At 43.7% G+C, this 14408-nt stretch overlaps 1 protein-coding gene across 1 annotated transcript in view; it reads right to left on the bottom strand.

The window, feature by feature from the left end:
* Positions 1–2230, bottom strand: part of cacna1bb (calcium channel, voltage-dependent, N type, alpha 1B subunit, b) — a gene marked incomplete at its 5' end in the record, with an annotated part of 183268 nt that extends 181038 nt beyond the window's left edge. The window contains 1 exon segment of the mRNA XM_079523538.1: positions 2138–2230. Within this exon segment, the coding sequence (XP_079379664.1) occupies positions 2138–2230 (93 nt within the window).
* Positions 2231–14408: the final 12178 nt, after the last annotated feature.

Below are 14408 nucleotides of genomic sequence, written 5' to 3'. Positions count from 1 at the left end.
ACTAATATTTAAGGAGCTAGCACAAAAAGAAAACATCACCCACTTCTTTACAACTGTTGTGTGATGTGACAATAAAGTTGATTCTTGAATCCAGTCGTCAGAGCAAAAACATTAGCACTCTAAAAACCATGTAGACATAGAATTTTTGTTTGGCATTCTCATAAACATTAATGTTTTATAACTATTGGGAAAAGGTGTTTGAACAGAAACATCTGCCCTGCCACCAACATTCAGTTGAGTTTTGTGATGTCAGGAATGGAGGAAGTCCAACCTGTTAAACTCATAAAAAATACAAGGATACTTATATCATCAATATACATTTAATTTAACATTTTAAAGTAGAGATACCCCTGGCTTTAAATGCTAGATATGTACAATGTTCATATATCCCGGGTGAGCAGGAAGCCCAAAAACCCTCGTGAGGCCTTTAGGAGGGCCATTATAATCCACCACTCCTGAATGAAGTGCCTGGTGCTGGGAGTCTGGTGCAACGCACAGGTCCTGGGCCTGGTGAGAGCAGGAGTGGACCTGGTGAGACGTAGGAGGGGCCCAGACAGGAGTCAACCCACAGAGCCTAGTCTCTCCATGCGCCAGATTGCTGATCCTCCCAGTCCCGGTAGAGTAGTTCCGGAGCAACGGATTGTGTGGCCTTGGTCTTGCCCTAATGGGACTGATCGAGGGTAGCTACTGGGACGTAAGTTGGGACTTGTTGATGTTCGAGATATGATGTTCGAGAGACCCGAAACCCCGATGACCTTGGGATACATCACTGAGGATACGTTATATATAGACCAATGTTTTATGTTATTTATGTTTGCCAAATGTTCACCCCCATATATTTTGTTGTATGACAAAAGTACAAAAAAAGTGCCAATCTGATATTGGAACAGCAATTTTGAAAGGTTTTTTGAAACTTTTCAAACTCTCGCCTAGAACGACATGACCAAAATCATATCTCCAATTTAGTCTAAATATTATTTTTGTTCTCCAGTGCACAGGGCTTTACTTCTCCAATAACTCCAAGATTTTACCCTCCATGCTTTAGTTTGTGTGGTTTCTTTTCTCAGTCTGGTTTAGCGGCACAAAGTGAACTGGCAAAGTTCAAATGCTGGTTTAAGCCGAGCATGTGTATGACGTGCAGCTTGGGGAACATGGAGCAAGAGGAGGGGATCAAAGGAAGCATTGGGAGACTACACTGACTCACATAATGGGAACACCGAGAAAAGACAGGCTCACACTGAGGGTGTTCCAGACACTAATGAGGGAGGCTGCTTTTCCAAATTGGTCTATTTATTTCATTTAAAGCCTTGGGAACCAACAATTCCCTAACCATGTGGCCCACAGGAGCCTACTGTATCTCCTGTTGCATGAGGCCTATCCCCCGGCCATGATGTACAAGTACAACCCCTGGACAGGTATGTCTTCCAATCCAACGACTGAAGCATGGAGGCATTGGGTATCATTTGATAGTCTTCGGTGTAACTCTGATGGGGATTGAACCCCGAACTCCCGAGTCTCAGGGTGGACACTAACCACAAAGCGACTGAGCTGGTCAACTTGATCCAATACCACAATGTTAAATCCGGAGCGTTCATTTCACTCTGAGAATGTACAAAATGGATTGAAGCTGGACCTGAAAGGGTGAAGTTCAATTAACCCTGAGAATTTTGCTGTGCACATGGAAGTGCTGGTATTCAGTGGCTCACCTCTCTAGCTGTATAACTGGGATTAAGGGCCACTCAATACGGACAAGGGGCAAAGCAAAGCAAAGTTACTATATTTACCCAGGGTAACTGGACTAAGCATCAGATACTTGTTTACAGCCAGGCCCTGCTCATAGAACATTTCATGGTAGTGGTTCAATGCCTTGCTCAAGGGCACTTCAGCGGTGGTAATTTTAACGTGCCGGTCCGGGGATACGAACTGGCGACCTTCCGGTATCAAGACCGCTCCGCAAACCGTTTGGCCACCGCTGCCATAGGAACACAAACTCAACAGAGCAATTGGCCCGATGGGAGATGTCTCTCCGTCTCTCCCTCTCTCTCTCTCTCTCTCTCATATACAGGCAATGTTGTGAAAGGTTGCTTGGAGTAAGTTAAGCACCGTATGTATGGTAAGTATGTTTTGTCTCCCTTACCAGGCGTTCTGACATCGGTGTCTTGTCACTGGCTGGTAGGTGCTGCTCCAGGGCCAGGACGATGCAGTTGGCAATGATGGTGGCCAGGATCATGTACTCAAATGGAGTGTGGAAGTTAAGGAATATGCTTTAAGAAGTAGTTTCATTAATTCAGTTGAATTTCATTTCCAAGCACAACGACAGAATACATCATACATCATCATAGAAGCAAAGCAAAGTTACTATATTTACCCAGGGTAACTGGACTAAGCATCAGATACTTGTTTACAGCCAGGCCCTGCTCATAGAACATTTCATGGTAGTGGTTCAATGCCTTGCTCAAGGGCACTTCAGCGGTGGTAATTTTAACGTGCCGGTCCGGGGATACGAACTGGCGACCTTCCGGTATCAAGACCGCTCCGCAAACCGTTCGGCCACCGCTGCCTGATCATCATACAGTATGTCCTATCTGAGATCTGAACCCTGGTCGCCCGCATGAGCACCAGCATGTCTACTGTTGAGCTAGAACAGTGAGCTTGTTTGGGAAAGGCCAGATATTTCCCTTTGAATTTAATTGCAATACCTCTTGTCAACCTGTAGTGGCTGTAGTATAAGAGCAGATAGTCATATTGCAGTTATTGTGTAAATTGTTTAGAGCATCTTTTTTCTGGGAGTGCAATTACTGTGATCATTGCACAGTGAAGCATGGTTTCTGTTTGTTACATATTAATGATATATCTAGTGTACTTTTACTCAAACATAGTGTACTTTGTAATAAAAACAGCCTTTCTTTTCTGCTGTATGATGGAAGCCCCTCTAAGAAAATGGCTATACTTGAGCTCAAGATCTTTCCAGATGGTTGACCACTTCAATCCATTTTCAATGGTCGTTTCATTCTGCGATCCATTTTACCGGGTCATGCCCCGAGGGTGAGTTCCTTTTGTGGAACTCTGAATTAAAAGGGAATATAAGGAATTATGACCGTGAAAGACCATATCTGCAATAGCCTACTTTGCACAAGTCATGATGAGACACCCTATAGTTCTGAATATACAGCCACGATAGGAATTTGCCAGACTTAATGTGAACGAATTTATAGGCTATCTTTGCAGTATTGTGATGTATTTCATTTGGACAACCGTGGCCACCATATGAAGTCATGGGGGCATGGCTACGCTGATAAGCGTTAATATTAATATTACATTTCAGGGAGGGTTGTTCTCACTGTCGCCCACACAGCAGATCTAACTGTCTGGTCGCGTTTGTCATTTCGCCCCTTAGTTGTCCAGCCTAGAGGGTGGCGTGGGCGAGTTCAGCACCATGGAGAGGGCTCAGGCAAAAAAAAGAAGAAAGAAAAAAAGAAAAACTGGCTGGAGTGGCTGCGTTTATACATGCCCAATGACTACACTACAAGTTAGTTAATATCAAAATATTCCCAACTAAATTCCACCGTTTCTAGTAGCTGAAATATAAACAGGATGAGACATACACGCACCATCGGGGCATAATGGAGTAGGCTAGTAGCCTACTTGATTATTATCCCGATTACTGAGGGAGTATTGACATGCGTGTATAGAGTATAGACGTAACCGAGGCGTTTTACAACCTCATAGCAGTCTCTCCAAGTCACTGAGCGCTCAATTTAGCATGCAGAACAACGAGCAAGCAGTGGGCTTTGAAAAAATAATTAGGATTGATTCGAATGTCTGTTGTATACGCACATGGTTAGTTTTGACGGATCGTTTGGATAAGCAACGAAATGTTTAATCGGCATGAATTAGCCTAACTACTATGTTTTATTTGCCTAGCCCACATTAAAAGCTGACATTTTGGCAAAATAACTTCATCGCATCTTTCAATGTGCAACTTAAAGCCCAGTGCCTTGAATGATTGTTAAATTGAACATGTCTTTTCACTATCCCGTTCGGTTCGCATCCATGCAGCCACGAATAACGATAACGGCGAGGAGCGACAGGTGCTGAGTGACTCGCAGAGAGAAACGGAGAAAGATGTTGGCTAGACTAGACTATAGGCTACTCGTTAAATAAAATAGGCATGGGTTAAATGAAAACGTAAAAGGATTTCCGATTGTGCATCTAGATTATATATAGGATTATAGGCAACGTTTTTTCAATCCGTCTCGGTGGTGCAAGAATACAAACACATAAAAGTGCAAAGTGTTTCGACTATAAACATGGTGTGACGTATACCTATAGCCTACCCTGAAACATAGATTAAGTGTACCCTGTCCCTGTAGGACGTACTAGGCTACCCCCCAAAAAGGGCATTGAGATTAATACTTCATCATACACTTGTACACATATTCACAACCCCTTGTTTTACCCTTGGTGGTATAGGCTATACATCTATATTGGGAAGGATATGGCCATTCAGTTATTCGCTTTGCATACTTCCTTATGAGATTGTCCTCCCGAAAGATGAACAAGGACCGGTTGACAGTGAGGCAGTTTTGTTTGACAGGGTTAGGGTTGTATATGGCCATTGTCCTGGCTCTCTGAGCCATCGACTGCTTGTACATCCTTTGGCCGCCCGGAGCACCTCCACCACCGCCCCGGGCTCCACCTCTCCCCGCGCCCGGGCCACCCCTTCCTCCTCCGCCGCCGCCACCTGGTCCATAGCGGCTGGGTAGATCTTCTGCGAAGCGAGCCATTCTGGAAACGTATAGATCCAACAAGGAGAATCCACACTGGTGTCAGTGAGAATGAAAGGGAGACGCATCACAACAACAAACACCCAAACCAACAGCTTAGCGTTAGTGTAGAGGCTGCGTTTGGAAATTAAAAACGGCTAACATTGCTCCGGTGAAAATATAATGTTCTTTCGGTCCTGTCCATTCACTCATCCTCCGTGAAATTACAACGCGTAAATACAAAGTTTGGTGCCAAACGACAAGCCAGTTGCGTGCGCTTAAAAATATTGTACAATTCACTTAAAGTTGGCTATTCCATATTAGCCCGGTTCCTCGTGGGAAATGATAACACTGGGAAGGGATAAAAAAAATCATAAACAAAAGCTTGTCTCTCTGTTGTTTGGCAACATCGTGCCAACATCAAAAACACCAGTTGAAAGTCGCCAGAAACGTCAGTCGAAATTACGATGAAGGCAGGAAGCAATCTGGTTGGCTCTTTTAGGTTTCAGCTGCCATGCCACATTACATACATATAATAAAACAAACCAATCCTCGCGCATTTCCCACAGTGATATCCGCTTGATCGCTCGCTGCATGGGGCTTCAATATAACCTTCAGTGTAGTCAGAATGAGCGCATGTGACCAAGACGCGCCTATCGGTTGCTGGAGCGCACCGGCTGTGGGCTGTATAGGCTAAGAGAGACTGCACGCTACTAATGATCTTCTCAAAAAAGCCCTGGAGCCCAAACCAAGTAACTTAAGCATGATCCACTCTTATTCCTGCAGCACCAACATTGATTGATTGATTGATTGATTGAAATATGTATTAACAGTTTGCAGAATTACAGTACATTTCGAGCACAAACTCAATACAAAGGCTGTTAACTGTGAGTGGACGACCCAATTAAGCATTACACTTGTTTCCAACAGGGTCCACCATGTTCAATTCATCAAAACATTTAGAGACGTACAAATAGACACTTCTATATAGACAAAGAACAGAACAGGAATTCATCATAATGGAGGTAAAAAGGGAAAATAAACATACACTACAGTGAGGGAAAAAGGGGGGGGGGTGGTGGGGGGGGATTCAGATTTTACGGGGGCCAGTTTCGAATTGCAGCCATCCGTAGGTGCCCTTTGAAAGCGGTTTTGAAGGAGTCAAGGGATTCACAAGTCTTAATGACTGTTGGTAGGGCGTTCCACATTTTGGTGGCATAGGAGCGAAAATAATTGAGTCCCTTGTTTGTGCCGGGGAGCACTATGCATATAGTGCATATAACAGAGCACTATGCATATAGTTTACTGAGACGATAACATGACGTTGAACTAATACAATAGCCTACATCTGTCCATAGCATGATGTGCATATTGTGATTGTTTGTGAGTTTGAGTCCCACTGGGGGCGTGTTCTCTCCTCCGCGTCACCGAGGTGGGGTTGGCGAAAGGGTCTTTCTGTATATGGGGTTTGCATGTCCTCCCTGTGTCCCCTCTTTTTGTGAGGGTACCTACTCTAGGGTCTAGAGAAGGTACCCTCACAAAAACATGCAGTAACCCTGGTCTCTAAACGGCCTCCCCCTGGCCAGCCAGGGCGCCTGATGGAGGGAAAAGGAACTGGTTGGATAACATGTTCCTTTCACGAAATGAAATGATTACTATATTTACCCAGGGTATCTGGGCTAAGCTCAAGAACTTGTTTCCAGCCAGGCCCTGCTCATAGAACATTTCATCGTAGTGGTTCAATGCCTTGTTCAAGGGCACTTCAGCGGTGGTCATTTTAACGTGTCGGACCGCTGATTCGAACTGGCGACCTTCCGGTATCAAGACCGCTCCGCAATCCGTTCGGCCACCGCTGCCACCACGCACTACGTCCAACCGAGGAAACTCCCCCCTGTCAGGTGAAAAGAGGCGGCTTGGACGCTAATGCATTGAAGGAAGCATGAGGTTAGTCTGTTGCTCTCCTCAGGTTGGCGGAGGGAGTGTAGAGCCCAGGATTACATTATAGATAATTGACACTGGGTGAAAAAATGGGTTACAAAATCATGGGATAAAAAAATAAATAATATTAATTCTGTTCACTCAATGGTGAGATAATATTACAGTGTCAGTATCCTTGGTGGTGTTTGTTACACAACCATGCCACTCAGTTCCTAAGGTCCAGGGATGGTTATGCAGGCCAAATGGGACCTGTGCCCAGGGGGGCCCGCTGAGCTCCAGGGGTCCAGCAGCCGCTGGCGATCAGAAGCCTCTGCCTGCGCACCGACCGGGGACTTGAATGCTTTACATTTGTGTAAAACAACCCTGAGGTTGACTTTAACTCGCAATATACTGTAAATGGGACTGTGTAAAGTCTTGAAATTATATGTCAGAACCTCTTTACTTTATTTATTTGGTCAAGACAGTGCACATTGATGAACACAAGACCGGTGTACACATGAATGATGAGCAAGTGTAAATATGGCAGATTTGGGAAAGCTATACTTTCCATCTGTACTCTGTAGTCCCTCCAAAAAACAAAAAACACTACTGGCATTACAATATAACAACGATACAGCATACGTGAATTAACAACACTCAGGATACATCAACAATCAACAATATAACAGAATTGGGTGTCCTGAATACATAGGAAACTGCATTTGTAAACTAACTATTGGTTCATGCAGAGGCATGAGGAAAGGCCTCACCACTTAATCCGTCTGAGTCAGACAGCTTTTAAAACACCCTTCCAAATGATGACATTCATCATAATCCACTAACGGGTACTTAAACTAAATAAAATATACACTCCTACTCTAGAGACCATCTAAAAATAATGAAATATAAATTCAACATTAATTCAACATTTCTTATGTGCAGTTTGTGCACTATTCATACTAGCATTCATACTAGCACGCACGCATGCACGCACGCACGCACGCACGCGCACACACACACACACACACACACACACACACACACACACACAGTATATATGATGATTTGGGGTGTTACAGTACAGTACAGTACAGTACAGTACAGTACAGTACAGTACAGTACAGTACAGTACAGTACAGTACAGTACAGTACAGTACAGGGACCCCCTGGAGACCCCCACACGGTAACTCTGTCATTTCTCAACTGTTTGGGACGCCTAGCAGCTCGCCGGAACCAGGCCGGCACCCTGGCGGGGACCCCTGGGGACCCCCACATGGAATTGCACCACTCACTTCACATGGGTGTGATTTTCTTCTCTCTCTAGTGTAGCCTACATAGTGTTGTACAATTGTATTGTTTGGATGTGACTGTTTCTCTTTGGTCTCTAACAGAGTCAAACGCTTAAATTGTGTTACATTTAAAACAGCAACAAACAAAAAGTTTAGAATTTCGAAAAGACCACACCACACTGTGCAAAGAAACAAGACACACAAGGCTAATGTAAGGTGCAGTTTTGTCAGGCATCTAATACTATGCTGTACTTATTTAGATATGTAGTTTGTTTCGGTAAATGCTAGGTCTAATGTTTACCTGGTATTCTAGTTACAGTACTTTGTAGTATTTATTGATTTTATTGGCACTCTAATTACTTGGCCATTTACCCTATTGTTTGTTGACTAGGGTTCATACCATCAAACTCAAGGACAAAGCGTCTGTTAAATGCTTCATTTGTGCCATTTAAATATATTGGTAAATCAATTAAACAGGGCTTTGAAAAGGATTTACTGTACTGTGCATCAATACTGTCCAGAATGCTGCTTTAAAGTGACACACAGGACAGGTCACAGGAGGTGAACCGCAGTAGTGCAGGTTATACAGTGGCCCATTTTCCACCAAAAGAACATTGGTTCCAGTTGGTTTCCAGTGGAAACACTCTGAACTGGTTCAATATTAGGCGGGGGGAAAAGGACCGAACTGGTTCAACCCCGGTGGAAAAGGGGCCAGTGTGTGAAGCAGTCGTTCTCAAACATATTCATGTCAACCCATTTAGACCTGAGGCCTAAATGGGCTTTTCTAAATCCTAAAAGTTCAGAAAAACCTTATGTTGTGCTCAACCTTTTTCATGTCAAGGAAGGGGTTCCCGTCCTGAATGGGTTAAGGTCAAGGACCACCAAATTAATGTATGTATTTGGCTATTTTCAAACAAATTTGAAAATAGCAGATGTGAAAGCTCACGATGCGTTGCATCGCGACACGTTACAAGCTTGTAGATTGGCTATAAATATAAAAATCACACCCGTGTGAACTGTGAAGTGAGTGGTGCAACTCCGTGTGGGGGTTCCCGGAAGTTCCAGACCCACAGGACCACAGCCAGGGTGCCGGCCCGGGGAGTCCCCGGGGGGTCCCCAGAACATCCAGACCCCCAGAAATTCGCCCAGGGGGGCGGGACAGTTAATATGTGCGTGTGTGTTTGTGTGTGTGTTAGGTTGCGCACAGGTGATGAAAAACAACCATGCTATTTCCGTGCTCATACCCACCCACCCACCCAGCCAGCCACCCAGCCACACACATAGCTCCGTAAGGGAGTGGTTGCACCACTCAAAAATAGGGCTGAAGTGTACCCGGACCCAACTTTGAGAAGCAGCTGCTGTAAAGGATGATAGATTTTAAGATATTTCTGATATGGTGAACCGAGTCTGGTCTAATGAGGTTTTACATGACAAAGTTTCATATTGACTGCTTTTCATGCCAGGCTATGTAATAAATGGGCAGGAAACCATGGCTAGCACAATGACTGTAGACTCACTGTACTATCATCCAGCTCTGGGTGGCTATTACAATAAACAGGATATTACAATAAATCATACCGTCATAATTTCACTAGTGTAAATGAAACAAATTGGAAAGGCACATATGAAAAAGAAACACAAACTTGGAGGAATGTTTTTTTTTTTAAAAGGAAATAAAAAAGATTTGTGGCATGACTCATAAGTCCAGAGTCATTATGTAGCCTTTAGTGAACTGTGGCCGGCGGTGACGACAATCTCCCCCTCATGCATGCACAACGCACACACACGCGCATGTGCATGTGCATGTGCATGTGCATGTGCATGTGCATGTGCATGTGCATGTGCATGTGCGCACGCACGCACGCACGCAAGCACGCACACACACACACACACACGCACACACACACACACACACACTTCCATAACCCTTCACAAATAGCATGTGATTAATTTGGACGTAGGCCTGTCCAATAACATTGTGCACATTGCAAAATATACAATTTAGGCATTTAGCACACGCGACCAGAGCGACTTACATTAAGCAAGAACAAAAGCATACATCATATACATACAAAGTAGTTATGAATCATACGTAAGCTAAGAACGTAACAGTGGAATATCTATAAAATGAAACTATGCATATATATATATACTATATAGTGCTATGTTTACATAAAATGCTATAAGTCTACATAATTAAACTGCCATCTAAGTCTACATAAAATGCTGTCTAAGTTACATAAGTTGAGCCTTTGCATACGCCTGTAGGAGGTCGAGGCTAGGGCAAGTACTACGGAAAGTGTTATGGGCTAAGATGGAGTCTGAAGAGGTGCGTTTTCAGACTGTGGCGGAATCTGTAGTTCTGATTGCAATGGGAAGTGCATTCCATAGTTTTATACCTTTTATACCTTTTATTTATCAATGCCTTGCCTCCCATCACATACTGTACAGAGCCACAAATTGTCACACCGACTAGTCTAAATGTGAGTTTTTGGCTGATCTACAAGCTTATAATGCATAGTGATGCGATTATGTTTTTTTATTTGGGCATTTCTTTCTTTTTTTAGATGCCCAAAATAGGGTCACCAGGGTCAAAGTATTTCAGAATAGTAGGCCTAAACCTTCATTTTCACCTGCTAGAAGGTAGTCCAATTAGAATATGTGGGCTACTGTATAAGAATGACTCACTAGGATATTCATATTTTAGGTTTCGATTCAATTCAATCCAAAAGGTGCTTAATTGGCATGAGAAATCACATTGCCAAAGCCAAAACAATACAATCTAGAAACGATGTTTATCTTTGTCCACCTACAGTAGGATACAGACAGTTGTAGAACTCTGTACTGTATACTGTACTGTATATAATATAATCTAAAAACTAAGATATGAGGGTCCACAGGGATATCTTTGCCAGGTAGGACGCACAAGGATCCATCTAGTGGCTGCCGTGGTGTACTGCAATTAAATGTATGTTTAAAAAGTTTACATTTTAAAGCAATAGCCTAATATGACATACGACGACGACACGGGCTTTCTCCTGTAATAACTGACACGCTGACCAATCTGCTGTGAACGCCCATCAAAGAATAAAGTGACACTCTAGTGGTATGCCCAAAATGGGCCATTATTTATCCCAAAACAGTTTGTAAACAAACTTGCTAGCAATGGCGAGGGCGAGTCATAGTGGCATTTCGACACACCGTCAAACCTCCAGGGTTGTGGGCTGTGGCTATGGCAGCCTGGCTGCTGTTGTTGTTGCACACATTAAATTTAAAACAAATATAAAGGACAAATCAACAAGACAAACTGCCTACCTGTCTGACCATGACGTGCGGTTGACGTCATCGTGTTTCTTAACGATGTGACACACGCCACCACCTGTGCTCGGGGGGGGTCCGGGGACCACCTCGTCGAGTTCCTGCACAGAGTCGTAGTAGCAGTGGTGCGTGGTGTCCGTGTCCCCTCCTCCTCCATCTCCTCCACCTCCTCCACCCACGTCCTCCGTGTCACCGCCTCCGCCTCCTCCTCCCACCACCACCGCCCCTCTGCTGTTGAGCCCCCCGCTGGGTGACTGAGCCCAGGTGTCATATTCAGAGCCCTCGGTCAGCATCTTCCACGAATTGAACGTGGCTGAGCGCACAGCTGGGGGGGTTTGTTATATGGGCAGGCAGCAGAAATCAACATTAATATAATTGTGTTTGTTGTAACTTGCCTTAATTGCCATTGCTCAAAAGTTTACATCACATGATGAAATAGGCTAACACATGGGAGCTGTCACGTCAAAAGCTTCCAAAAAGGCCACTATCCACCACATCCACTATTTTTTATTATATTCTTAAATTATATATTCATATTTTTAATGTATTTATTTTCCCCAAAAAGTCCAGATCTGATGTCATTTTCAAGTCCACTAACTTGTATGCACCCTGATAGTTTATAAGTAGCTTTATTCAATATTTAGATAATAGCCTATACACTCCCCCTCCCATATAATAGGCCTATAAGCCAAATACTGATATAAGTCCTTTCACTTTTTTTGAAAACACATATCTCTGCTTGTGGTGACTGATATTGTTCCTAATGAAGTGGAGGAGCAGATCGACAACCTCAAAATGTGTCGCTTGACTCGATCTATTCGCAGCTTATCGCGCTTGCAGATCTGCTATTTTTTATACTTTAGTGTGACACGTCACACGTTACGTAGTATGAACAAGTAGGGCATTCATTTACGAAAGAATAGAGGTTTCTGCCCGACAGTGACAATAAGTAGACGTGAAAATGACCTAGAAATGTTTTAAAATCAAATTTGTTAACTCTATGTCAGAGTTAACCAAACTACAAAACAAAGCAAAGCAAAGTAAAGTTACTATATTTACCCAGGGTAACTGGACTAAGCATCATATACTTGTTTACAGCCAGGCCCTGCTCATAGAACATTTCATGGTAGTGGTTCAATGCCTTGCTCAAGGGCACTTCAGCGGTGGTAATTTTAACATGCCGGTCCGGGAATACGAACTGGCGACCTTCCGGTATCAAGACCGCTCCGCAAACCGTTCGGCCACCGCTGCCACAAGCGAGAGACGCCATGCCACGGTTCAAGTGGTTAAATGTGACTAAGGGCTATTTTACAGGGGGCAGAAATACTATGGATCATTGTGTATGTTACGTACATGTCTGGTATAAAAATACATTCAGCTGACAGCATTCTAAAGAACCCCAAATGGCTTCACACATCCCATCCCTCACACTCCGTTTTTGAGTCATTGTCAAAACATAATAGCCTAAGCTAAGCATAGCGTTAAACTTTGACCCTGCACTGTGACCTGAGGTTGACCTTTGGTTGATTTGAGAAAAACAAATCAATGGTACAAGGGTTACAGGGATTACAATACACCTGCTCTGTTGGGTGCACCACCGACCAGCACAAAATAGTGGAAATGCCTCTGGATACTGAATACATTAGGATATGTAAGCAAAGCTGACAGACCCAAGGTCTCATATTGGATCAAATTGGATCAGATGGACGAGAACAGTTTCTAAGAACCAGAAATGACTGCAAACCTACCATAAACCACTGTTGATCTCCTCTCATCCCATCGGGAGTTCTTACGGACCTTTCGTGTCATGACTCTGTGTTGCTGTAAATCCAATGCAATGTTACTAATACAAGTAAAGAACGTATCAGCCTGCACAATGCTGTGCCTGCTTGCAAGGAGGTACCCTGTGAGGCAGAGGGAATGGGACACAAAAACAGGTCTTAGTTTTTCCCCCCTTGGAATGCGGAAAGGCTGTTTCCTGCCCTGCCAGTTAAGAACCCTGTTATCAGACCAAACGTCTACAAGGAGAAATTTCTCTGATTCAATTACCAACTCTGCTTTCCCTGTCCGCCCCGGTAATCAGGAAGGGAGCAATCACCGTTTAGTTTATGAGATGTAAGAGGCCTGCAGATGCACAATCAGAGGCACTTCCTGATTTTTACTTGTTGGTTCTTCTGGGCATATTTTGGACCCATATCCACTGGCTTTATCAGTGTGGTGGTGGTGGACAAAGTACTCAACCCCAGTGCCACTGCCCACTGCTGGCGTCAAAGTATAGATATACTCCTGGTCAAATATTATACTCAACTAACAAGTGAAAGTTCCTAAGTCAAATTAGTACTTGCTTTAGTAAGTATTCAAAAGTACATGCTTTTAAAAATATCTATGTATTCAAAAGTACAAAAATACAAAGAACATTCTCTTTTTCTCCAAAGCAGTGGACTGACCTCATGCTTCCTTCTATGCATGAGTAGTCCAAGCTGCTTCTTTTCACCTGACAGGGGAGAGATTCCCCGGACGGACGTAGCATGTGGCAGGAACACGTTATTACGACCAGTTCCTTTCCCCTCCATCAGGCGCCTCGGCTGGCCAGGGGGAGGTAGTTTAGAGACCAGGATTACTGCATGTTTTTTGTGAAAGTACCTAGGGGGCTGTCAAAGCTGTGCTTTGCTTGAGCAAAAACACTTAAGTACAGTACTCAAGTAGGCTTCTTTTACTTCTTTACTGTCCACCACTGGGATTTATGCTACTGAAAATGCCCATTCTTGGACTGTTGCAAGTAAATGCATGTCAGGATTGGGCCTCAAAGCAGGGGCATCAACTTTTTCTTGAAACTCATGAAAAGGGAATCTTTAGCCATGTTTTTTCCATAACTAGAATACTTAAACCATAATACTGTACTTAGTTGAGCGGAATCCCCCAGGGCTCTATACTACACCCCTCCTTTTCCCCTCCAACACTAAATATTACCAAATATCATGTCACATTGCAACTCATTGTGAGCTTGTTCTGTAGAGTGTCTATTGTATCTTTGCTCCAGAAGAGGGATGCCAGTGTTCCATTGGTTAAATACTAAGTAGGGTTTTATTATTTTGTTCCTTTTCTCTACAAAAAGGAG

Source organism: Electrona antarctica (assembly GCF_951216825.1).
Source record: "Electrona antarctica genome assembly, chromosome: 16".
Lineage (NCBI taxonomy): Eukaryota > Metazoa > Chordata > Actinopteri > Myctophiformes > Myctophidae > Electrona > Electrona antarctica.
Note: the sequence above shows the minus strand (reverse complement) of the source record. Positions and strands in the feature narration are given on the sequence as shown.